The sequence below is a fragment of the Prionailurus bengalensis genome, chromosome A3 (assembly GCF_016509475.1).
Source record: "Prionailurus bengalensis isolate Pbe53 chromosome A3, Fcat_Pben_1.1_paternal_pri, whole genome shotgun sequence".
Taxonomy (NCBI): domain Eukaryota; kingdom Metazoa; phylum Chordata; class Mammalia; order Carnivora; family Felidae; genus Prionailurus; species Prionailurus bengalensis.
In genome coordinates, this window is record NC_057354.1 from 32,690,228 (window position 1) to 32,717,377 (window position 27,150).

Sequence of the window (27,150 nt, forward strand, 5' to 3'; positions counted from 1 at the left end):
TATAGTCGGGAGCACAGGTATGCCTTTATGTGAAAAAAGAGTTCCTCTAGAAGTGCACCTGATCATACTCAACCTGAATTCAAAGAGCCCTGCACCATGTCAAAGGAAAATGTTCTAGCATAAATCTCCAGAAACGGAAAAGGTCAAAGTCACTCTTGGTAATTAGCTTGCTGAAATACAGTGGTTCTGCTTTTTGTTTAACCTTTTAAGAAAAGGGCCACACTCCTACTTGTCTCAACAAGCAGCTTTTTATTAGGCACACCCTCGATACTCCTGCCCCTCTTCTAAACCCCTTCCCAACCTGTTTTTAGTTTGTTGCTTAAATTCCTTAACTTTGGGTGGACCAGTGTTCCCTTCCTAGTACACTCTATGCAATCCTAACTACTTTAAGTTACTTTAATACAGCCTGTAAAGAAAAACTATCATTTTAATCATCCAGAAATATCTTCAGGCATGTACCAGCAGTTAAAAAAATGCTTGGCCACACGGTTTAGTAGTAAGTATGTTAATTTTGGTTATTGTATAGAACTGCTCTGTCCAATAGAATAGCCATTAGTTATGTGAGCACTGGAGGGCTAGTCTGAACTCAGATATACTGTAAGTATAAAATATACACTGGATTTGAAGACTTAATATGTAGAAAAGAATGTGAGATCTCTCATTAGTAATTTTCATGTTTATTACATGTTGAAATAATATTTTAGAGATATATACATATATATTAGGTTAAATAAAATGTATAATTAAATTTGATTTTACTTGTTTTTTTTTGTTTTTTATAAAGTAGCTATTAGAAAATTTAAAATTATAAAGGTGGTTTGCATTGTATTTCTGTTGGATAGTGCTGATGTAACAGATCAAATTTTCCATACATAGGTAGAGAAAAAGGAGCAATGTGATAGGTTTGATGTGGATATCACATGATTTGGCACATAATTTTGCCCTACTTTGTATTATTTTTGTTGTTTTCTTTAAAAGAATTTTTTTTGGTATAGTTGACTGTTGTTTCTTGATTCATCCTCTAGTTATATTGAGACTTTTCAGGAGACAGATAACCATTTTAAACTTATCCTGTGACCCGTATTATACCTAGCAGAGTGCTGGGCACATGGTTAGGATGTAATCAGTGCTTGTGAGTGGAGTACAATTCAATGGTAGGAAATTATTTAGATGGGTATATTTCTTTTGGGGCTAGTGTAAGGGTCAGAATGCAGTTTTGGTATAGCCACTAAATCTCCTGGCTTAATATGTCTAGCTATCCTTGAGATCATGAGTTGTGAATAAAAGTGACGTGCCCATTCCAAGCTGAGTAATTAATTTTCAGAGTAATCTTTTATTTTCTGCCATAGTGATTAGAGAATGTTCCTGGTAGCTTGGGGTCCCCAGTAACCTGCAATAGATGTGTAGCCTGCACAACAAATAATCCCTTATTGTTTTCAGCCATTGAGGTTCAGGGATTCTTCGTCATGGTAGTACAACATGCTGCTGACTTGCCCTTGATTTGATGTGAATGCTTGCCCCTGCTGACTGATAGAGAATGGCTATTTGACTTTAGGTTGGTTTTCAGGCTGCTGCTCCAGCTTTGTATATCTTATATGTTACTAACGTTTTTTCTTGATAGCCAGAAAGAAAGAGGGTCAGTATTATATTCATCTCTTGAATCAATGATTTTCAGTTTTAATGTCTGGAGTCAGAGTGCGATTTAAACATTTGTTGAATCTTTAATAATAGAATAAGTTAAGAATGCCAGTCAAACTGCTCCCCAGGTAGCTTCCCCTTTGAGCAAAGTCGGCAACTGAAAATGAAGCAACACATTTTAAAGGGCATTGTGTAATTCCTTGGCTGACACCGATTGATGTTTGTTGGATCACTTGGTTCTCCTTAGCCATTATTTTTGAGAACTAATTGTGCCTCCTGACATACCACAACAAACTGATTTAATGGGGATGTAGCACCACCACAGGGGTGTCTTGGTGAAGAGGTATGATTGAGGGATTCTTGAGGATGGAAAAAGTGGTGGAGGAAGATGATAATCCCAGTGAGGTCCCCAGGCAAAAAGTGAAAGACTTTAAGCTAATCTCATCACTTGGCAGGACAGGACAAGTCCTGAACTTTTAGATGACACCTTTTACTTAGAGAGAAACTCCAGTTCCCAAAGATGCCCCTGTTATTGTCTTACTTCTAAATAAAATACTTATTGTTTCTAAGTATTTCAGTTCCTGTGTCTCATCTCAACTTGTAGAAGAGTTTCCATCCAGGGCACTAATTAATAAAGCAGAGATGAATGAATCATTTTACTCTAAACTGGATAGGGCAGTGTGGTTAATGGGCTGTATGTTTAGCCTTGGAAGGTTCTGGGATTCCTCACACTGGAGCCATCACCTAAAACCTATTGTCCTGGAGACTCAGTGAATGGTCACTGTGTCACCAAACTGAAGTGCAAATTCTTCTTTGGACCTACTAAATACACACCTTGTATGACAGTATAGTAAGGAATGAATTTCAGACTCTGTAGGTCTTTTCCTGGCTGAAACAGTGGAGAGAGGAAGAGACAGAATAGGGATATCTTTGGTTATTCTGAGAACAGTCTCCTTCAGGCCAGCTATTAAGTAAGTCAAGAACTTAGTTGCTCATCTTCCCAGTTAATGTCTTGCTTGTCTTAGGTTGGCTTTCCTGGAAGCAGAGTTCACGACAGAAATTCAGCTACATATAATTTATTGAGGGAGTGTTCTAAAAAGAAAGAAAAGGGGGTGCCTGGGTGGATCAGTCAGTTGAGTGTCTGACTTTGGCTCAGGTTATGATCTCATGGTTTGTGAATTCGAGCCCCCCATCAGGCTCTGCGCTGACAGCTCAGAGCCTGGAGCCTGCTTCGAATTCTGTGTGTGTCTCTCTCTGCTCCTCCTCTGCTTGTACTCTGTCTCTCAAAAATAAATAAATGTTAAAAATTTTTAAATAAATAAATAAAAAAGAAAAGTAAGGGAAGAAGGATGATGTAGTGGTAGAGTATGAGCAAAGAAGTGATCTAGCTGTAATCCAGCCTCAACCTGATCCACGGGGAACATAGGATTATGAGTTATACCACAGAAATGAAATGGTTCCACCTTAATGTAAGGAGGGATATTCTTTTGTATTTCTGTCTCAGTCATTAGGTCTGGGCTGCCCTAGAGAGGGTCATAATATCTTTGGCAAGGTGGCTCCCTATGGTTCATGGAAATTCTCTAGAGAAGATAGAGTGAAAGACAGAGGGGGAGCCATTAGCAGCCAACACTCAGAGTAGCAGGGAGATGCGTGCACCTGCCCAGTAAAAGGGCAGGCCACCAACAACCCACCCACTGCCCTGCTCCAGTTATTCCTCTAGTCATGCTCATGAGTTTTCAGGCCACTATATCCCATGCCTCTGTGTCCCTGGCTTTCTGATTTCGATTCACTAATCTAAAACTCAAGCTCCAGCTGCTTTGCCTAAAAATGAGAGGGTAGGGGTGCCCGGGTGGCTCAGTCGGTTTAAGCGGCCGACTTTGGCTCAGGTCATGATCTCGCGGTCTGTGAGTTCGAGCCCCGTGTCAGGCTCTGTGCTGACAGCTCAGAGCCTGGAGCCTGTTTCAGATTCTGTGTCTCCCTCTCTCTGACCCTCCCCTGTTCATGCTCTGTCTCTCCCTGTCTCAAAAATAAATAAACGTTAAAAAAAATGAGAGGGTAGACTCACTGTTCTCTAAAGCTCCTTCCAACTTTGTGAATCTACTGTGTTCTCTTACTAGGCCAAAGGCTAGCAAAAAGCTTATCCTTTCCTAATAACAAATTGACTTTGGTAGAGAGAATGTCACCCCAAATGAACACCTCTCAAAGTAGAGACTTCCAGGCATCAGACCAATTAGGTCAAAGAGAACTAGGTGTGGAACCTGGTCAGTGCTGCTCAGACACATCTGTGAATTGCCACCTGTGCTGGTTTGCTGGTGGGCTGACCTTATCAGGCACCTGCACACCATCTGCTCTCTTCTTGGTGGTGCTGCACTGAGCTCTGACATTAAGGAAACCTAGTATTGTTGGGGAAAGTTGTGGTAAGGGGAAAGGATGTCTGAGGATGAAGTCAAGAGATGCAGCTGTTTCTGGTCTGCTGTCCTTAACATATGTAGTAACAAGAACCATATCTGCTTCCATCAGTCTGCATCAGCCCCCTTTGGTAATTCTTTTTTGTTTCCTTTTGAACTGTTACTTTTGTCTTTCCATTTCTTCCCTCTACTTTTTTTCTCTTCAAAAGAATGTAGTACCACAATGATCAAAACCCACTGTGTCATCCTTTCTCTGGACAGTGACTTATAAATAGTGAGGGACTTATATATGGCTAGATTACTGACACCTGCCAAATGCAGATATCCTTGGAATAAGTTGTGTGTAGTCAGTGACTAACTGGCTTAGAGAGGACATATCCTGCACAATTCTTCATCAGGATAAACTGTACTGTAGTGACTAGGGGTTGGGTTCTGTAATCAGACAGCAGAATTTAAATCCAGACCCTGCCATATATTATCTGTGTGATCATGAGCAAGTTACTTAACATCTGTGCATCTTGAGTTTCCTGAAAGTTTCTCTAAGACTTGAATCTTCACATGTAATGGGTACATGTTGTCCAAAACAAAAATGAAACAACACTAAATAATCAACACTAAGATAAATCTTAATGAAGCTATTAAAACACAAATGTAAGGACAGACTTTCATGAGTATCTAGATAGCAAAAGCAATCACTAATTGGAGAGATGTCAGATTGCTCTCAAAAGTCTATACAGAAAATACTCGAGACACAGTAGGACAAAGTCCTCAGAATTCTGAGGGAAAAAAATATGAGCTGAGAAGTCCAGCGAAATCGTCCTTCAAGGATAAAGTCAACACATGAACATTTTTAAATATGCAATAATTCATGTATTAGAACACCTAAGGGCTCCTCTTGTGGGAAAAAAAGCCCAAACAAACTACTGAATTATTTAGTCTTGTCAATAAGTCAAGGAAAATATTAAAATATCAGAAATGAAGCAACCATGATAGAAGGTTGGTCATGGGCATTGTGGTGCTATTAACATATAGAAATAAAATGAAAAGAAAAGAAAATGAAAGTATATGAAACATATAGAATGAAAATGAAGACGTCGGCATCTTCTGCAGCGTCCTCTGGTGTCCTCGGAGCCCTTGAAGCTCGGACCGGACCCCGAGAGTCATGGAGATGAAGGCCGTGTGCGTGCTGAAGGGCCAGGGCCCGGTGGAGGACACCATCCACTTCGTACAGAAGGGCAATGGGCCTGTTGTGGTATCAGGAACCATTACAGGATTGACTGAAGGAGAGCATGGATTCCACGTCCATCAGTTTGAAGATAATACACAAGGCTGTACACAAGGTGTTCTAATACATGAATTATTGCATATTTAAAAATGTTCATGTGTTGACTTTATCCTTGAAGGACGATTTCGCTGGACTTCTCAGGCCCTCACTTTAATCCTCTATCCAAAAAACATTGGTGGACCGAAAGATCAAGAGAGGCATGTTGGAGACCTTGGCAACGTAACTGCTGGCAAGGACGGTGTGGCCAACGTGTCTATGGAAGATTCTCTGATTGCACTCTCAGGAGACCATTCCATCATTGGCCGCACGATGGTGGTCCACGAGAAACGAGATGACTTGGGCAAAGGTGGAAATGAAGAAAGTACGCAAACGGGAAACACTGGGAGTCGTTTGGCTTGTGGTGTCATTGGGATCGCCAAGTAAATATTCCCTAGGATGCGATCTGAGTCCTAGTAACTCCTATGTTATCTTGCTAGTTGTAGAAATTTAACTTGATAAACATTAAACACTGTAACTTTAAAAGTGTAATTTGTGTGACTTTTTAATTGCTTTAAGTACCTGTAATGAGAACTGATTTATGATCACTTGGAAGATTTGTATAATTTTATAAAACTCCTATTCAGTTAAAATGTCTGTTTCAATGATCTCTGTATTTTGCCAGGCTTAATAATCATATGGGTATTAAACTTCATTGTCTGAAAAAAAAAGAAATAAAATGAAACAACTATTGGAATTACTGTCATGGAACAAAGTGTAATGGTCCTAAAACTCCATTACAAACAAGAATATACATAATAAGATTAGGAATGCTACTTTCCACATTTTTCACAGAAGAGTCAGTAGATACTACCTAACACAATGTTTTTCAGATTGTTCCTTTTAGAGAATTTAGGAACTATTTCATTTTTGTGAAGAAACATTTTGTGTGAAATTAAATAATTCTTTGGCTTTTTCTTCACTTTTAAATTCAAGAAAAATTAAAATGAAATCTTTTATTTCAAAATGCCATCGTAACATAATCCCATGTTCCTATCTTTATATCTATAAATTGATTTATCAATCTGTTGGTGTTCTTCCCTTTCTTCCTCCTTCCCTCCCTCCTTTCCTTCCCCTTTCTCTCCCCTCCTCCTTCTACATATATATATATATATATATATATATATATATATATATCTCTACATATACATATACATATACATATATATGTATATATATATACATACATAGAATATATATACATATATATGTATATATATACATACATAGAATATATATATATACATACATAGAAAGATATATATATGTATATATATATATATATATATATACACACATACATAGAAAGATGTCTATGGTGAAAATCCTCAAATGTTAGTAACCGTTATTTCTGGATGAAATGATTTTTAAGTCATTTGAAATTTTGTTATCTTTTTTAATAACTTGAATGATTTACTATGGATTTGTGGTATTTTTTGGTTTTTGGTTTTTTTTTTTTGGTTTTGAAATAACAAATTTATTTGTTACACTTTTGGAGGGATGTGTATCATTTTTACAAACCAATAAAGATAATTTTCAGGGAGAAGGATGAAGAAATATATGTGCTAATATTGTTAAGTACAGTACAACCCCATATGTGTAAAACAATGGATATAAATGTATGTAGATGACTAGATATTTTCAGAAGGACTCAATTAACAGATAACAGTGGTTGCTTAAGAAGAGGGGTCAGGGCAGTGATACTATAATGAGAAGACTTTTTTTCTTTTTTCCCCAAACTTTCTATAACATATTTATATTGTAATAATGCTGGAAACTAAAAAGAATAAAACAAAACTGACAAAGGCCATCTTTGGACTGGCATAAGAAGGCTGTTGAGAAGTCTATTACTTTATTTCCTTGTGTAGTCCTCAAATCTTCACAATGAGTAGATTCTGCCAATCGAGGATAACAAGAAGGCCAGTAGTCAAGTAATAGCATTATTTTCAGGTCATTCCTTTTCTTTGCCTTATAAAATCTCTTTAGTCTCAAAATCAAGTTCTTGCTTGTAGTAACTCTTCATATAGGGCATAGTTTTGTCTCTCATATATTAAAATATTCCAGGTCAGTAGCACGTAAGAAGGGCCTAAGACTAAAGAAAATGTGGAAACAGGGACCTATCAGAACAAAGGCAATGATAAATATCAATGGATTTTTCAATACTGGGGAGCAGTGGGCTCTATGATGGACCAGAGGCATATACTGTTTAGAGAGGACAATCCCACTCAGCTGTGACCATTTGTTTCCATGTTGGAATGTGGCATAGTGTGGTAAGAGCCTCTGGAGAAACTAGAAATGTGGAATTTCGCAGTTTTAAAATGTTGTTCGACAAATTCAGATTTTAAAAAGGGTACTGTGAAGATCACTCAACACATCCATGCAGGCTGACTTGGACTGTGGGCTGCTGTTTTTTGACTTCTGCTGTAGTTTATGAAAGGTATGTATTTGAATTTCAGTGGGAATTGTTGCAGACTTATTAGCTCATCATAGATAGACGTGCCTACTGTCTGGGTAGGCATTAAATTATGTGGTCCTAGAGAAGGATGTTTCCACTCTTCCTCCTTCTAGCACACTGGAAGCCTTTCTTCAGGAGATGGAAGGCAAACCAGTGTCCACAGAGGAGATGACACCTGTTGTCACCTGTGGGTCAGAATCACAGAATTTCTCAGGTTTCTTGGGTAGAAGCAGCACTGACCTTTAGTTGCGGGAAACAACCCTCACCAATGTCTTGGTTGGATCAAACCAAAAATCCATTCTTTCTTTCTGGGGACCTGACATATCCCAAGGGCAGATGTGGCACGCAGTGCTGAATTTGGCTTTGAAGGCTGGGCTTTCCAACTCAAAGCAGAAAAGGAATGATAAGGTAGGGTGAGACGTACATAGAGATGGAAAATGAGTGACCCCTTTGAGCTACACAAAAATAAAGATGCCCATGTCTGCTGGGCATGCAAGTAAATCAGGTACTAATATCAGACACTGACTCAAAGCAGTGAGAGATGGTGAAGGGATGCAGATACAGCAAACAATAAACCTGTCTCCTGAATATCCTTGGCTTTGCAACTTAACAGTGTTTTCTCCCAGATTTTATGCCACTATCATGAATTGACAGGAATTAGGGCTATTGTTTCTTTCCTTTCTTTTCCAAATGCCCCCACTTTGCTTCCTGTTAGGCCGGTCCTACAGTGGGGAATCAACTTTTCATCCTCTCCTTTTTAATTCCTTCCAGAGAGATAAGAACCCTTGCCATTAAAATGTGGGTGGTATAGTTTTGTATATTAGTTGGCACTTTAGCTTCTACTGGCCCATTTGTGCCACCTAAGGTGTAGCTTCTCTAGGTACTCTGATTTATTGCATTTCTTTCATAAAAATGCCTTGGACATATAGCAAGCAAGGTGTTAGCATGCAGCAACATGGATTTCGCCAAGATTTTAGAATCTTATTACAAGATAAGGCCTGGGATGCCTCCTACTTTTAAGGATGTTCTATAAAATGGCCCAACATGCCAACAGCAACTTGATTAATAATCTCATGTGTTTCACTCCTTGAATTTATTCCCAGGGAAAATGTGCCTTTGATCACTAGGTGCTGACGAGGGTATAACCTGGCTCGAGGTGTTTCCCTGGAGTGAAATATGCAGTACTTCTCAACTCCCAATACCATTTAATTTATTGTTTGTTTTTGCTCAAGAAGAGGCTGTTTTTACAGCTGAGCAGATTTGGAAGCTGGTTTTGGGTGTTTCATTTCCTTACATAAAGAGTTGTAATGTAGGGGATGGTAACCAGCTGTTTCTACCTTCACTAAACACAGAGCAAACAGGAATGAGCCTCTATTGCAGCAAAAGGGATTTAGGTTAGTTGTAAGAAGGAACTTCCTGAGAGAGTACAAAGGGATTCTAGGACTCCACCCTGGAGGGCTCTTAAGGGTATTCTGTTGTTTCTCTCTGAGATGGATTATATGAGACTGAGATTAATAGCATTAAACTCCACTTAACAGCCTGGCTCTGTTCCTTCTAGTATCTAATCTCTGTAAGATAACTATAACTATTAACAGGGGCTGTGCTTTTGTGGATAGTTGAGTGATTGAGAGTAAGAATATTTTAGGGGTTTCTTATGAATCTTGGAAGAGATGTTGTTCCTTTACATCTGATTTTCAAGTAAATGTCATAGTAGTGATAGGCTTGCAGTGGTTCCTGAGGGAGTCAGCTGTTGAATGTTTAGGATTTTTTTTTTTTTTGGCAAGTCAGTTGTTATACATAGCTGTTATTACAAATTAAATTATACAAACTGACAAATTATATTAAAAACAAAGAGTAAGAAATACATATAACTCACCACTTCCTCATTATTTTGTTTTTATATATGCTTTTGAGGTTATTTATATCTATTGTATCTATGTGGTGGAAATAGTATATAATGGGGCAGTACTGCACATTTCTTCCTAACTTCCATGACATTGGGTTGGTATGTATGTATGTATGTATGTATCTATTTTGAGAGAAACACACCTAGCACATGAGTAGGGGAGGGACAGAGAGAGAGGGAGAGAGGATCACAAGCAGGCTCTGCACTGTTAGCGTATAACCTGATGTGGGACTCTATCTCACAAACTGTGAGATCATGACCTTAGCTGAAGTCAAGAGCTAGACACTTAACCAATGGAGCCACCCAGGTGCCCCAAGTTGGTACTTTAAAATCTGTCATGGAGATTGACAGACTTTATAAATTGAGCCAAGTATTAAACATTTATTGGCATACCTACATGGATGAAAGAAAGAGGGAGAGAGAAGGGAAGAAAGGAGGGAGAGAAAGAAAGGAAGGACAGAAGGATGCGAAAAGAAAAGAAAAGAAAAAAGAGGAAAATGAGAGGAGAGGAGGGGAGGAAAGGGGAAGGAAGGGGAGGGAAAAGAAAGGAGGGAGGGAAGGAGAGAGGAAGGAAGGAAGAAAAGAAGGGAAGGATGGAGGGAGGGAGGGGTAAAAGAAAAATATTGCCTTGGTGACCTTTATACTTTCTCAGTATTTTATATTTTCTTAATATTGTTTCAATCTTTTTATTTTATTTTTAAAAATTTTTTAGTGTTTATTTTTGAGACAGAGACAGAGAGAAAGTGATTGAGTGGGGGAGCGGCAGAGAGGGAGGGAGACACAGAATCTGAAGCCGGCTCCAGGCTCTTAGCTGTCAGCACAGAGCCCCATGAGGGGCTTGAATCCATGAACCATGAGGTCATGCCCTGAGCCGAAGTCAGACGCTTAACAGACTGAGCCACCCAGGTGTCCCGATTTCAAATCTTTTTAGAGGTAAGCATATGACAAAGCCATTTTTGAAAAAGAAGATGCTCAGAACTTCTTAAGTCCAGAAATGCATTCCCCCTTTTTTAACCTCGAACTAAATTAGCTTGAATAAATATGTCTATGGTGGTACAGTTAATACATCAGACCTTCTTCTGCTTTACCACTTACCATCTAAGCCAGTACTGCCCAATAGAAATACAATGTGGGCCACATAAGCAATTTTAAATGTTCTAGTAAATAAATTAAAAATAAAGTCCAAAGAAATAAGAGATACTAATTTTAGTAATATATTTTATTTAGCTTAATTTTTAAAAATTATTATTTCAACATATAATCAATATAAAAGTATTAGGTGTTTTAACTTTTTTTGTAGTAATATGTCTTTGAAATCTAGTGTGTAGTTTACACTTAACAGCACATCTCAATCAGACTGACCATATTACAGTATTAAATAGCACATGTGGCAAATGGCAACCATATAGGACAATTGAAGTCTCTATTCTCAAAGATGCAAAGGCAGGGACGTGGCTATTGCCAGTGTGCATTTTCACACTTTCAGTATGCACAGAAAGTGTACATAGATTCATCTTGCATTAGTGGAGTTCCCATTCTCAATTTGTAGATGCAAGGAAGACTGAATTTCAGGGATATTGTTGACTTGTCCTGGTTTACACATGGGTATGATCAGTGCTTTCAATTGGATCTCAGACCTTGGGTTCTGAATTGTGCAGTGCTTATGGACCTGATGCATGAATCAGACTCCCAACTATTATATCCCCAAGGCTCCCTCAGCTACTGGCTAAGTGATCTGGGCAATTACTCAACCTCTCTGTGCCTCAATTTTCTCATAGATGAAATGAGAAAAATAATTGTATATTCCTCACCAGGGTGTTCCTATTTGTATTCATTAAAGACACATTATAGAATACTTAGAATAATTATTGATGCCTAATAAGTATACTATCAATGTTTGTTCATATTGTGATAATATTATAAAACTAATATTTTAATAACTTGGGTAAGAGAATTCAAGTGCTGGGAATAAAGGGAACACTATTGGACAGTTCTTAATCTGGAAAAGCTAGCTTGCTTTATAATTATTTGGGCAATGTATTTGTGCAAGACTGTATAAGTTACATATTTGTTATTTCTTGAATATTTAGATAATAGTTTTGCCTTTTGTTTAAAAAAGAAGAATTACCTTCTGCTTAGAAGTGTCACTGTTCTTATTAAAGTGGTGAATTTATTTTTTTAATTTTTTTATGTTTTTTATTTTTATATTTGAGAGAGAGAGACAGAGTGCAAGCTGGAGAGGGGTAGAGAGAGGGAGAAGCACAGAATCTGAAGCAGGCTCCAGGCTCTGAGCTGTCAGCACAGAGCCCAACGTGGGGTTTGAACTCACAAGCAGTGAGATCATGACCTGAGTGGGAGTCAGACACTTAACCGACTGAGCCACCCAGGCACCCCTGTATTTTTAATGAGACTTAATGCTGATGCATAATAATGCCAATTTACTATTTATGCAGTTTTAAATTCCAGAACATATCAGAAGTAAGCTGCCACCTATTCTCAACATTCCACCTTCCAGTTTCCCTTGAGACACATGCATAAAAACAGAGTTTCCACTTTACATTGAAAATTTCACAGGAGAGTTTGAAAAGGAAATTGATCGGCAAACCAAAATGTAAATATACAGCTTCATAACGTTTGTTCACCTTCACCAGAGGTCTCTAGCGTTTGGTAACTGATATTTCTCAGTAGACTTTTCATGCTGCTTTGTCGTGTCTATGTGGGCCACTCTTTATTTGATCAGCATGAGCTTTGGTATGTGTTAAAGGAGCGATGGTAAATGCAGCTGGCATAGTTACTTTAGAAGTGGGATGGCATTGGGGCGCCTGGGTGGCGCAGTCGGTTAAGCGTCCGACTTCAGCCAGGTCACGATCTCGCCGTCTGTGAGTTCGAGCCCCGCGTTGGGCTCTGGGCTGATGGCTCAGAGCCTGGAGCCTGTTTCCGATTCTGTGTCTCCCTCTCTCTCTGCCCCTCCCCCGTTCATGCTCTGTCTCTCTCTGTCTCAAAAATTAAAAAAAAAAAAAAAAAAAAAAAAAAAGTTAGAAGTGGGATGGCATTTTCATTACACAGGAAGGTGTTGTAATTAATAAGAATACATGCCACAGGAATAAAAATTGTGACAAGGCTAATACTTTAGGATGCTGTCAGTATTTTACTATCAATGTAATTTTTCTGCTAATGCATATTTCAAGTTTGGCCAGGAAATTTTAGAAAACACTGTTTAATTAAATTGGGAAAAAAAACCTGAATTCACTAGTACATTCAGCATTGTTGCAATTAGGGGATACTTTTAAAAATGTAGGGGTGCCTGCCTGGGTGGCTCATTCGGTTAAGCAGCCAACTTTGGCTCAGGTCATGATCTCACAGTTTGTGAGTTCGAGCCCCGCATACGGCTCTGTGCTGACAATTTGGAGCCTGGAACCTGCTTTGGATTCTGTGTCTCCCTCTCTGTCTGACCTTCCCTCAGTCACACTCTTTGTCTCTCTCTCCCTCAAAAATAAATAAACATTTAAAAAAAATTGTTTAAAAATGTATATAATATAGTTTTCCATTAAGTACCTTTTTTAAAGTTTATTTATTTGAGAGAGACAGGAATAGTTTATTTCAGAGAGAGATAGTGTGAGTGGGGGAGGGGCAGAGAGAGAGGGAGAGACAGAGAATGCAAGCAAGCTCCTTGTTGCCATCGCAGAACCTCACAGGGCTAGAACTCATGAAACCATGAGATCATGACCTGAGCCAAAACCAAGAGTCAGATGCTTAACCAACAGAGTCACTCAGGCACCCCTCCATTAAGTACCTTTAAATGTCATTGGGTAAGGCTAGGCATGCAAGAGCTGGGTAACAGTGTAAAATAGTAAGTGATTATGTCCTCAAGTGAGTATAGAACATTAATTGTTTGGGCCTGAGGATGGGGAAATTAGATAATACAGACATCAGTTTATATTTTATAAAGGTATTATGCCTTGAAGGAAAAAAATTGTATTCATCCCACATGTTGGTAAATAATGAATGAGAGCCAATTTGATGAAAAATACTGCCATTTGAGACTTGAGAGCTTAGAGTTAAGGTCTTTCCTGTATGTCCAATCCTGTATGTCCAGACCAAGATGGGTAGATCCCTGAGGCTCACTACTGAGTAGAATTCCAGCTTGGCTTTCTCGCTTCTGCATGAAGTTTAGGGAATATTAGATTTAGCAATTGCAATGAAATTAACCAATTGCATTTTCCTTAAGTAACTAAAATATTACTGAATTCATGTCAGAAGCTGATTAATTAAAAAATTTGAGAACTTTAGTTCCATAGGACAAACTAAAGATGTTGGAAAGCAGGTGACTATTTTTTATAGGGTAATAAGGAAGAAGTAGATCTTACATCAAATTTCTTTAGGTTAACCAAGTGTTGTAATTGACTTTTGTTCTTATTATATATGGTGGGCGTATCTTATCTCTGTATTCTGAGATCTATTATGAACTTTCTACCCCTAGATAAATAAAAACACCAAACAGAAGTGTTGAAGTTCTGTATATTATAAATTGAAGAACCTTATAAACAATTGTTTTGAAAAGAAATCTGGTGCCTTTTATTTCATTTGCCTTAGCACACAAAGTTATATTCTTTCCCCTTATTTCTTATAATGAGATATATATTCTTTAGAAAACATTAAGTGATATCAATGTGTCTTTTTAATCCCCAAAGATCCTTTAAAACTTTTCATAATTACAAAATAGTCTTGGCATTGTTGGTTTTCTGTGGTCACAGAGGGGCATTTATCTATGTCTTCATCATACTTGTGGCATGTATCCTTTCCATGTATGGCAGATTCCTAAGGTACTATCTGACCCCAAAAGATAAAGGTGCCTTCGTTAGGTTTCCATTCCCTTAATATAGGAAAGAACAAACCTGGAGCTCTGGAAATTTCCATGTTTCTCGTTTCATTTCCCCAGAATCAAAATTTCTAGTGAAAATAATTTATTTGGAAGGTGATCCCAGGAAATACTGGTAGGGGGAAGAAAGATAGTAATGGATACATTATCAAGCAAGTTACACTGTGGACAACTGGAAATTATAACCCTGGGGAATTCTGAGAGACAGTATAGAGCATGCACCTCAGAGTTATCTTTTGAGGGAGAAGGATATTTACCTACTCACATTCATTAGTCATTTACAGAGGGGCACTTCTGAGTGGCACTGATTACTGACCAGCTCTGGTCTTCTTTGTGCATGGACAGAACAAATTTTGGAGGCAAGGGGGAGCTTAACGCAAAGAGTTGCCAGTACTGAAAGCTGGAAGTTAGGCTGGCGTGCCCAGAAATATTAAATTCCAAGGAGATAGAAGGGGAAGAGATGACTAATAAATTTCTACACAGCGTAGCGGAAGAGACTATTTCCACATAGATTCACAGGTAAATACACATTCAGTAAATACTTCTAGAGGACTTTCGTATACCTTGCACTATGTGTTAAAGAAAGAAGCGTACGGTCCTTATGCTCATAGACATGTCGCTCTAACTGACATGCATTTATTGAGTGCTATGTGAAGTATTCTCAGAAGACCTGAGAGCTCTCAAGAGTTGCCTAAGGAGAAAAACCTCAAACATTTCTCATAGGCATATTTCTGTCCCCACATTAGTTTTTCTGTCCTTTTTGTTTTTGCTGCATAATAAATAACTCCAAACACAGTGACTTCAAACAATGACCTTTTTTTAGCTCATGATTCTGCAGGTCACTAATTTGCTAGGTGGCTCCATTGATCTGGATGAGGTTTGGTTGGTCTTGGCTGGGCTGATTTATGCACCAACTGCTTTATGGACTAGGGGTACCTCAATTCTCCATGTGGCTGCTTGTTCTCCAGCAGGCTAGCCAAGTCTTGTTCCCATCTAGAGAGCAACCTTCAATGTATAAGTGTTTGCATCAGGATTGCCACTGTTCCACTGGCCAAACCAAGTTAGGAGGTCAGCCCAGTTTTAGGGCTGAAGAAAGGCTCCAAGTCTTGATGAAAGGAGACACAGTCGCATTGCAAAAGATGTGGACATAGAGCAGGGAGGAATGTGTGACTATTTTTGAAACTACCACAAAGTGGAAGGTTTTGCAATCTACTACCAAGACAACATACATAGCCTTCAGAGAACACGTATAGGGAACTAATAAACAGAGAACATGTAGTGCCATGAGCACTTGCCCCAGAGAATTTGCTATTGCATTAGCTATTGTGGTCTGTGTGCCTGGCAGCATTTCACAGTTCTTCATTAGAAAATTGTGCTTCCTATAGTGCCTGGCTGACTCAGTTGGAAGAATGTGCAACTGTTGATCTGGAAGTTGTGAGTTCAAACCCCACGTTGGGTGTAGAGATTACTTAAATAAATAAAATATTTCAAAAAGTTTTTTTTAACGTTTATTTATTTTTGAGAGAGGGTGGGGGAGGGGCAGAGACAGAGGAAGATACAGAATCCTAAGCAGACTCCAGGCTCTGAGCTGTCAGCACAGAGTCTGATGCGGGGCTCAAACCCACGAGCAGTGAGATCATGACCTGAGCCAAAGTCAGACGCTTAACTGACTGAGGCACCCAGGCACCCCCAAAATAATTTTTTTTAATCAATAAAAAAAAAAAAGAAAATTGTGCTTCCTGAATTTCTGGGATTTATACATCTCAAGCACATTTGTGAATCAAATATGCATCAGCACTCTATATTGACAATGTCAGGCAGTTTCCAGTGCCTTCCCAGGAGTCATCAAAACTACTACAACAGGATGAGCCTGTAAGATAGCAAATTACATTTGTCTTGCTTCATTGCTAGAGGAAGTGGTGTTGACTGATTAGCTATATATTCATGGAATATGACTTGGAATAACGCCAGCAGATCTACATTTTTTGGTTGCCCTGATAATCACCATCCCATCCTTTTCAGCTTTATGAATAGGAATTCCCCATTAACTGATTTCCTTATTGTGGACATGCATAAGAAATTTGTATTTGTGAGCAATAATTTACTGGTCCTGAAAATGTTTTAACCCCAATAACATTTTTTCTAATGGAAAAGTATTGGATAGTCTCTGTTTTCCTAGATTAAAGGTCTGATATAAATAGCCTTCCTTTCTCTCCGCCACACACCCTGGTGACAGGTGTTTATAAGCAGCTTGGAAAAGAGAGCATGGATCCTGGGCAGATGATCTGAGGTGACAAATGAAGAGTAGCTCATCCCAGGGCTTCAAGCTTTTTTCTGATAGGCATCTCCCAATCCATTGTCTAAAATCACTAGGAGGAGCATAAGCTAGGGCCTGCCTTAGCCCCTCCCCTAGGTATATATTATTGATATTCTTCGGGGAACTAGATCACAAAAGAGAGGGTATATATGTATATACTTGTAGTTATATTGAAATAGAAATATCAAAATATATATATGTATGTGTATACAGAGACTACATATGTGAAAAATAAAAGCAGAAAAACAAAACTAACTCAATAGCTTATAGCAAACAAAATAGAATTAATGTATTAGAGCAAGAATTTAAAATAAATTAAATGAATGTGCTCAAAGTGATATGGCAGCGTTTGATAACAAGGAACTGAAACAAGAGGTTATAAGGGAAATCGAAGTATAAATAGGAAGTATAAAAGATAGTTGTGGTAAAGCAGTGGCCCTTAAAGTGTGATCCCCAGACCAACAGCATCAACATCACCCCAAAGCCTGTTAAAAATACAAATTATTTTATCCACTTGAGATATGCTGAATCAGAAACTCTGGGAGTGGGACTCAGGCATCTATGTGTTAAGATACACACCCAAGTAATTCCAAGGCATTCAAGTGCTATAGAGCACCAAATTCATCAATTGGGTTGAACTACAGAATGGTTAGAGCCAAAGAATTACTAATTGACCCAGAAAATGAAGTTGAAGAATTCCATCACAGTGTATTAGGAATGGAGAAGGAGATGGAAATATGTATGTGTTAACAGTCATAGTGGATAGAAATAGAAAGGTCAACATCTATATAACAGGATATCCAAAGGAGAGGAAGAAAAACTGGAGGGAAAGGAATAGGCCTGTTGACCAACAATTTTCCAGAATTAAATAAAAATTAGTCCATTTCACATAAAAGTCCAGGTTTTCATCTTTTTTTGATAAATTGGAAGGTCTGGTAACACCTACCCACATTTTTATATAACAATACACCCAAACTGACTAGCAGTTGTTCCTTTTAAATGAGGCATTCATAGAGGACCAGAATGTGGGGTCTGGTAACAGACTGGCTGGGCTTCTATTCTAGCTCCACCACTTACTGTGTGACTTTAGAAAAACTTTTGAATCTCAATTTCCTCATCTACACAGTGGGGATAATAAGATACCTACCTCATTTTTTTAAGATTAAATGAGTATGTGTGTGTGTGTGTGTGTGTGTGTGTGCGTATATATATATATACACACGCGCACACACACATATAGACTCAGTACAGTGCTTGCTACTTAGTGTTTTAAAAATGTTAATTTTGCTTGTCATAGCCCCTACCTGCCTCCAGATGCTTAGTTTTTTACACCTGACTTGGCTTGCTTCCATTTAAGTTACCTGCTTGCTCTCTTTTGGAAACTCAGTTTGTGATATCTGTTCTATCCCTTCATAACCCTGACTTTGGTTGGTTTGTTAACATATTTGGGTCTCAGTCTCCTCTTCAGTAAAATGGAATAATGACCTGCTTTGACCTCACATGTATATACAAGTGAAATAATGTTTGTGGACATGATTTCCATAGAATGGGTACTTAATACATGATTATTAATTTTTTAGTCATTAATCTTTGTATCCTGTGCAGTAACTAGCACAGGATGCTGTGCTGTAGCCAGCCCATAGTGGCTCAGGAGAGCCAGTTGCTAAATTTTTAGGAATTTTGAGAGCTGGTTGTTCAACACAGCCATTATTAAAAACTAAATCCTATAAACTTACAATTAAATTAGTTATGTTCAAAATTAAGGTAATGAATTCTCAAAAATCTATCTCTTATTTTTACTACATTTTACCATAATCTGTACTATTGAGGTGAATTAAGTCTATTGTGTCTTTATGCTAGAAATCCTAAAGAATGGTGTTCTACATACTTCTTCCCAAGTCCTGGTTCAGTGACATCATGTTGGTAGATTGAAACTGGCCATGATTGAAGTATTTATCCCATGGAATTTGGCAAATACTTCAAATCAAGGCTGTATTTCCCCTCAAAGGGTCAGTTGTAAAATGTTTACCAGGGCATTAGTAAGATCTTTAAAATATCTTTGAAAAACAAAAGAACCATAAAATTATGTTTATTACCAGTGGGCCTTAAAACATTGTGAAGTACTCACAGTGACCATAAAAAAGAGGAGTTTATTATAAGTTTGCCCTAAAATTCACAAGCTAGGTATGGCATTAAATGTCTAATATATTTATCTTTAAAAGGTTAAAGTTGTGAATGTCCTAGAATTCTATGAAATATGCTACTCAAACATGATTTTTTTCTCCTTCTGTAATTTAACCACTGCAAACAGCATTCTCTGTGAAAGAAGGTAGGGAGAATTGCTGTTTTGTTTATGAAGTTCAGAGAATGAGAAAATGGGTTGATACTATGGCATTAAGGATTAGCCTTAAGTTTGTCTGAGTCTGTCCTGTGTGTGCGTGCATTTATGTGTGCCTGAGTTTGTACTGGGAGTTTGGATAAATGGGGATGGAGTGGAATAGGGTTCTCATTAGCAATTTGTTGTGTTACATGGAGAAATGAGGGTGTTCATTCCCTGGAATTCTCTAAAGGATCGAGTGCTGTTTGTGTAAATGGTTTAGATTTTGATCGGCTTAATTGTAAAGAGGATGGTGTATTCAGGATCTTTCTAGCCCTCTGAATTCATAAACCAGGTCTGTCGGGCCATCTTTCATTCTGAAACTTTTTACGAGGTGATACAGAAACCTAAATAGCTTCTAAATTTGCATAAATTTATCTTTCTTAGCAAGACTTATCCTAAATCTACAAGTCATTTCTGTTTGTCATCCAGGATCTATCCCTAACATCAAAATGCCTTTTTTAAAAAGTATGTATCCATCACACTGCCCAAGGACAATATAAGGGTATGTATCACCTCATGTCCACGCAGAGTTGAAAGAAGGGTGCAGACAGGGAGTTAACAGTGCATCTTGGCAATTTCAGTTCAACTGGCATTTTAGTATGAGTGAGTGCTTCCTATGTGCATACATGTTGGTGGTTGCTTTTATCCAGGGCTGTGGTGGACTCTGATTTCATCCCAAGGAACATTTGAGCTGTTCTCAAAGGCGAAGAGTCCCAGAAATATGTATTCCCTCAAAACATGTTTTAGGAGGTGGGATCCTTGGGAGGTGAGTAGGTCATGACAGCAGAATCCTCATGCATGGAATTAGTACTCTTAAAAAAGAGGCCCAAGAGAGCTCCTTTGCCCACTTCTGTCATTTGAGAATCCAACAAGAAGTCTAAAACTCAGAAGAGGGCCCTTACCTGAACATAGGTGCTTCTGATCTAGGACTTCCAGCCTTTACAACTGAGTAATAAATATGTGTGGTTTATAAGCCATCCATGCTATGGTAGTTTGTTATAGCAGCTTGAATGGACTCAGACAGTTACCTATTAGTATATGAAAAAAACCACTTCAACTTGGTAGCTTAAAAATCAACACATATTATTTCTCACAGTTCTGGGCATTGGCTGGGCTCATCCCCTTGTGGTTCTTACACTCCTTGTAGTGTTATCTGGGATCACTCATGCAGATATATTCAAGTATGAGCTTGGCTTGGACTAGAACATTCAAGATAGTTTCACTCACATGTCTGAAGGTGGCTTTGCTCAGGTTGGGTGTCCAGAACAACTAGAGGCTGGCTAGACCTTTCTTTCTCCACAAGGTCTCTCCAATCTTATTTATTATCATGGTAGCCGCCAGAAGGGTGAAAAAGAGTGAGAAGGGAAGCTTCCAGGACTCTTAAGTCAGAGACTATTAGTTTATCACATTAACTTGCCCAAAGCACATCACAAGGCCAGCCCTGATACAATAGGAAGGAAAATAGAAGTGACAATCACATACAAGAAACTGTTTATGGTCATAATTGTAGATATCTACCTCATTACCTATCATCCATTTTCACATTTTTTCTCCTTAGTAGCAGAGCACTGAATTTGCTTAGATATCTGCCCTTCTACTTGTGGCCAAGGGCTTCAGGTAAATCCAAGGGATTCAGGTGAATCTCTAACCCTGGAAGGTGGACATTGATTGTTTTAAGCCACATTTTAGTCTAATTTAAATGCAAATTTAGGCATAAACGAAGAATAAAACTTTGGCCAGTGAAATATGCTGGAAAGTTTCTGGGAGAGGTTTTGTAGCTCTTAAAAGGATATATAAAAAGGACCTAATCTTTTCCATCTCTGGATATTGCTGTGTCTGTTTGATCATCAGTTCTGCCTGCATGAGGATAAAGCTAACACAGAGGAGAGAACAGAGCCAAAAGACCTGCGAGGATTGTCTGTATCTGATAGCCTTCTAATTCTGCAGTTCCTTTATTTTCAAAATTGAGTTTTCTGTTACCTTCAGTTGAAGCCTCCTTATTGATGAAGACCATGTGGAAAGATAGAGCAGTAGAAATGCAGATAAGAAGAATGCTTATCTCAGCTATGTGTGGTGTATGCTTTACATAAGCAAAGAGAGGAGCACAGGCTATCTGCTAAAAATCCTCATTGGATGGCATTTGCTTTCTTGGTGAAAGTACACAATCTGGTGTCTAGCACTCAACTTTGCAAACCAAGAATCCTGAACTTGCTAATTCATCAAGAACAATTTCATCTTTCAGAGCCAAACTTATGTTATCCCAGCTTATAAGATGGGTGCATAAACTTTTATGTTACCTTATGAGTTATCCAAATTCATAAAGATGGCATAAAACTAAAATGTCAATCGCAATTTGTAATAAATCCTATAAATATTGAGGAGTGAGAAACTTTGAGGTTATCATGACCTGCACATTCTGGAATCAGAACAAGAGGAACTAGATGAATTAAATTTTAATGGTAGCTAAGATAGCCTGATTCATCTACTTTACAGTGAGAATATTTTTGTCAACAGGATCAAAACATCAAAAGTATGATGACAGGCCACTCTGTTTATCCATTTTCATGTTAAGAATGTTCTTGCCAGTGGGATGGGATATAGCCAAAGATGACTGATTATGACCCTCTCTTCCTTGGATGGTGCAGGGGTAGACATAACAAATGCTGGTCTCTGTTTCTCATTTAGTCCATGTTTCCATGACTGACCACACTCTTTTGAAAAACCCATTATGTCATCCTGGGGTAATGGTTTTCAAATGGTTCTTTGGGTAGAAATTGATCCTTGATAAAAGTTGTAATGGTCTGTGGCAAAATAAGAAAAATAAGGACACATTTATACAAACTCCAACACACACACACACACACACACACACACACACACACACACATCAGCTTCTTCCCTTTAAGAGTCACCTTTCTTGAGTATCTGTCCTGAGATATCCACCATCAGCTGCCTTGTCCAGTTCCCATATCCATGTGGACCATGATGCGGGTGGATCATGGATAGAGCCCTTCCTTGGGCTGCCTCTTTCTTTGCACAAATCACAGTTCCCTCTCCTTCTTGGTGTGTTCCATTTTTCTCCCATTGCATCAAAACACCAGGTTGTAGCTATACATCCATGTATTTGTCCAGGTCAATTAGCTACCAATACCCATCTCGAACTTAACACAATAAAAGTTTTTCACTCCCATAAAGTCTTGGGAAGCTCTACTGATTAGATCTCTTTCATGAGGTACCTCAGGGACTCAGGCTTCTTCCATCCTGTACTCTCCTGGCTTTGAGGTTACTACAGAAGGGAAAAATGAGGAAGAGTCATAAATAGCAGATGCTTTATTAGCCTGGCCTGGAAAGGGCATACTTCACTTCACTTGCATTCCATTAATATGAGCTCAATCTGTGGCCTTCACCTGACTACAGGGGGTCTTTACCAAAAGGGGCTTATAATTATGTGCCAAGAAGAGGAGAAAAATGGACATAAGTTAACTTCAGCTGAGTTTTCCTAATGATTTGAGATCTCTAACAACAATAACAGATGAAAAAATTCCCGTAAAATTACCCAGTAAATATGATCATCTGTAGGGAAAAGCTTATTGGTAAATTATTTGTCTGGTCTCTTATGGGCATATTCATTACTTAATATTACTCTCCTGATTTGAAATGGAGGCCTTTCTTCAAAATGCTACTTTTTCCAAATTCTATTTTTATAGTTTCCTCTCCGTAATGCATTATGCACTTTCATAGGTCTGATTTCTTCAATTTAGAATGCCACCCTGAGGTAAATGCTTTAGTAAGGTGTTCTAAATAAAGGTGTTGATACTCCATGTCCAGAGGAAAGTCCAACCAGATGGCTTACAGATACATCCATTTATCCTTCCTGATTGACCAGACTGGTCGTATATATATTCACACACACCTTCAAAGATATATAACATCTTTTAAGATTAAATATTAATTATAAAAGAAAACTATAGTCTAGACCAGAGATTTAGTAAACTGTGGTGCTGGGGCCAGATTTTTGGATATAAAGTTTTATGGGAAAGCAACCACACTCATTTATTCACCTATTGCTATGGCTGTTTTTACACTACAATGCAAAAGTTGAGTATTTCCAACATAGACCACATAGCCCACAAAGTTTAATACATTTATTATCTGGCCCTTTACAGATATAGTTTATCAATCCCTAGTATAGACTAAGGGTAAAAGTGTCACATGCCTAATGGGCCAAATAGGCAATGTTGATGGATAATAAAGTGAAACAGCTATAATACACAAAGCAGTATAATTTTGGTTGAGCTTAAAAGGACATTCATACCTGTCTGAAAGTATTCAATTTTTTAAAAGATTTATTTATTTAAGTAATCTCTGTACCCATCATGAGGCTCTAGCTCACAATCCTGAGATCAAGAGTCACATGCTCTTCTGAGTCATCCAGGCTCCCCTGAAAGTATTCAATTTTTAAAATAATATGAGGGCCAACAAAATACATTTTCACACCAAAATAGACCTACCATCAACCATTTTAAAATGGAATTAACTCCATTAAGACAAAGAAAAGTATTTCTCTACTGCTCATAATGAACAAGGCTGCCCTTCTACAAACAAGCTTGGTCACTAGATTGTTCCTTTATTATGTGAAATAGGGTCACTTCATTTACAACACCAGCACCTGAGCCTCCTGTCCACACCCATCTTCAAATTGTGACTGCTTAGATTTCCTTAAATAAGAAACTGGTTATACTCAGCCATATCTCATAATTACTCTTCCATAAACACAAAGACTAGGCAGAACTCTGACATAATAGCTTGTTAAGATTTGATTAAATGCTTAGCATGGGCCATTTTACTCCTTGATCCCTGGAGAAAGGGATTTCATCCTTCATGATATTTTATTATTTGTTGTTCTAATGTCCTTCCTTGGCAAATTTATAATCTGGCAACCTTGGGTTTTATTTCATTTTGAAATTTTACTTGCCTATAAAATCCCAATGTATGGGAACCATTGACCTAAGTGGTAATATAGCATTGTAAGATGACTTTGCTAACTTCTGTTCTGATCCATCATTAGTAAATTTATATAGTGTAAACTCTCATTGGCAAGCCTGTTCCTCTTATGTCCAAGTTTTTAGGGGACTTCTCACTGAAATCAGAACTCATTACTAAGAGAAATACCATGAAGATGGTGCTTGTTTCTGGCTCAAGCTTAAGCAAGGGAAACCTGAATCCTGAAATGTCTTGTCTTGAAAGAAATGTCTGACACACAGAAAGACCTTCAGAACTATGTGTGCAGCAAAAACAAGAAGGCAGAAGTTACAGATGTCCTGCTTGTGGACCAGGAGGGTAGAAACTAGCCTTCAGCTAATTTCTGCTATGTGTAGTTCCTTTAACAAAATGTAAAAAGTAGAGTTTACTATCTCTAATTCATGGATTAATAATTTGAACCCTAACATGGTTAAGCCAACATGTCAAGACTAAGCAAGTAATAAGTAAGTGGTAAATTAAGTATGACTGAAGTAAAAGGTTTTATTTCAAATTAGAGAAACAGCTAACATTTCTTCTTATTCTCCTTCTCTTTCTTTTCTTTTCTTTTTTTTTTAACGTTTATTTATTTTTGAGACAGAGAGAGACAGAGAGAGACAGAGCATGAACGGGGGAGGGGCAGAGAGAGAAAGAGACACAGAATTGGAAGCAGGCTCCAGGCTCTGAGCCATCAGCCCAGAGCCTGATGTGGGGCTCGAGCTCATGGACCGTGAGATCGTGACCTGAGCTGAAGTCGGACACTTCATCCACTGAGCCACCCAGGCACCCCTCTCTTTTTTTTTCTTGACAAAAATAATAACCTTGAAAGTGTAAAAGACTTATTAGAACTATCCTAAGTCTGCTGAGAGAAGAACTTAGAGAAGAACCTAGGGGAAAAAATTACCAAATTTCTTTACACCAACTCATATCTTCAAGTGAAATCCAGGGGTATTGAGACAGCATGTAATGTGCAGAATTCTCTCACCTGCCTTAGGGAAATCATGAATAGTAAAAATGCCTCCTTCCTGAGAGAGATTTCCTAAAGGAAATATTGATATCTACACATTTTCAAGGAGAGAAAAAGATGAGTTAGAGCCACCAGTGAATTAAAGAAAATCCTTGAATAATTTACATTTTTTTATATTGAACAGAATGATCATTTGATCATTGGCAAGCTCTTAGAAAAGCAATCTTTTATGTAACCGTTTGTAGGCAATAGAAAGTTGTAGGCCTATCTTATAGAAGGAAAAGACTCATCTGTGTTGTATAATTTAAAATAGGGCAAGAAACCATACCTTCATCTTAGTATAAACTACTCAAAATTCAAAGTCTTAGGAGAGAAGCTGTGATTAGCCAAGCTTAGTCACATGCCTGCCCCCTTACTCTATAAAGGTGATAAAGGGAAGGTCTGGACCCTTTGATGATTATGGTCTGAGGTAGGAAGTGAGGTTTGCCTGTTTGCCAAAGCTGCAGACACAAGGGGGTTATAGTTCATTCTCTAAAAGAAAATCGGTATGTTTTTTTGAAAAGAAAATGGGATTCTAAACTACAAAAAATTGAAAAATAGATTGGATTCATGACATGTGTACCCCTTTCATTTTTCAAAAGTGTTTTTGGACAAGTAGTTATATGTAGATGGTTCATTATCAAAGTCCTTGGGAGAATCTAGTCTCATGAAAGTCTCAAGATAGAAAAATGGAAGCTGGCAGATGATATGCTCATAGCTAGTAGAATAATATGAAAAACAACATTGAATTGAATCTCAACAAAGATCAAACTTTTGAGAGAGAGTGCTATAATATTTTCTAGTTCAACATGGTAATGAGGCATTTGAGTAGGAAAAATAAAGAGTAAAGCTCTATTAATTGCAAGTGCCAGAAACTCAATGAGAAAATTTCAGGAGTGAGGCTATAAGCACAGCTTGGATTATAAAATTTGACTGATATGATAAAAATACTGTCTTTCTCACCATCTCTTGGTTCTGCTTCCTCTCTATTGGCTTTATATTATATAAGCTTCTCCATATGATGGCAAAGATGACCCACATAATTCCATTTTTACATTCTATCAAAGGAGAATAAATCCCAGCAGAAGCCCTGAGATGATTCTCATGACCTGACTTAGTCATGTATTTAATCCTGAATCAATAATGATAGGCCAGGGTAATAGAGTATTCTGATTAGCCAGGCCAAAATCACATTCCCTTCCATGGAGCCATGGCATTAGATGAGCTCCACCCAAAATACTTAGAGAATGAAAAAGAATGGTTCTCAAAAAAAAAAAAAAAAGAGAGAGATTTTTTTATTACAAAAAAGGGGGAGTGGTTCTGAGCAGGCAAATATAATGAACATCTTTTAAAAACACAAATATCTTTTAATGCATAAAATTGAGAGAAATTATTGATAGGCTAAAGGTTCAAAAGATTTCAATAGGCTAGTGGAGTAGGCTTAAAGTAACAAAATTAAATTTAATTAGGAGATGGAAAATCCAACATTGGCAGCAAAATCTCAGTTTCATAAGTAATTTTGAGGTAATTTAGTGGTAAATTGTGAAAGTTTTAGTAGTCTATACATTCAATTATTTCTTAATTCAATTACCTAAAAAGCTAACGCAATTCTAGGCTGCTTTATGAAAACTAACTGCCCAGCAATATTGATCCTATTGTATCATGCACTGCTTGGGTCATTTCTGGGTGTCTGTGTTCAGTTTGGGGCACTGACAATGACAAACTACACAACCAGAAGAAGATGCCCATAAGAAGGACAGACACTTTATTGACAAGGAAATTACTCACATAATATATGCCAAAATCAAATACAAACATTTT

General features: G+C 38.0%; 1 protein-coding gene across 1 annotated transcript; it reads left to right on the forward strand.

Annotated features, from left to right (window-relative positions):
* Positions 1-5,208: 5,208 nt before the first annotated feature.
* Positions 5,209-5,859, forward strand: LOC122467054 (superoxide dismutase [Cu-Zn]-like). Its single transcript, XM_043553312.1, is given in 3 exon segments — positions 5,209-5,377; positions 5,473-5,504; positions 5,506-5,859. Coding segments are annotated over 3 exon segments (450 nt in total). The 3' UTR covers positions 5,755-5,859.
* Positions 5,860-27,150: the final 21,291 nt, after the last annotated feature.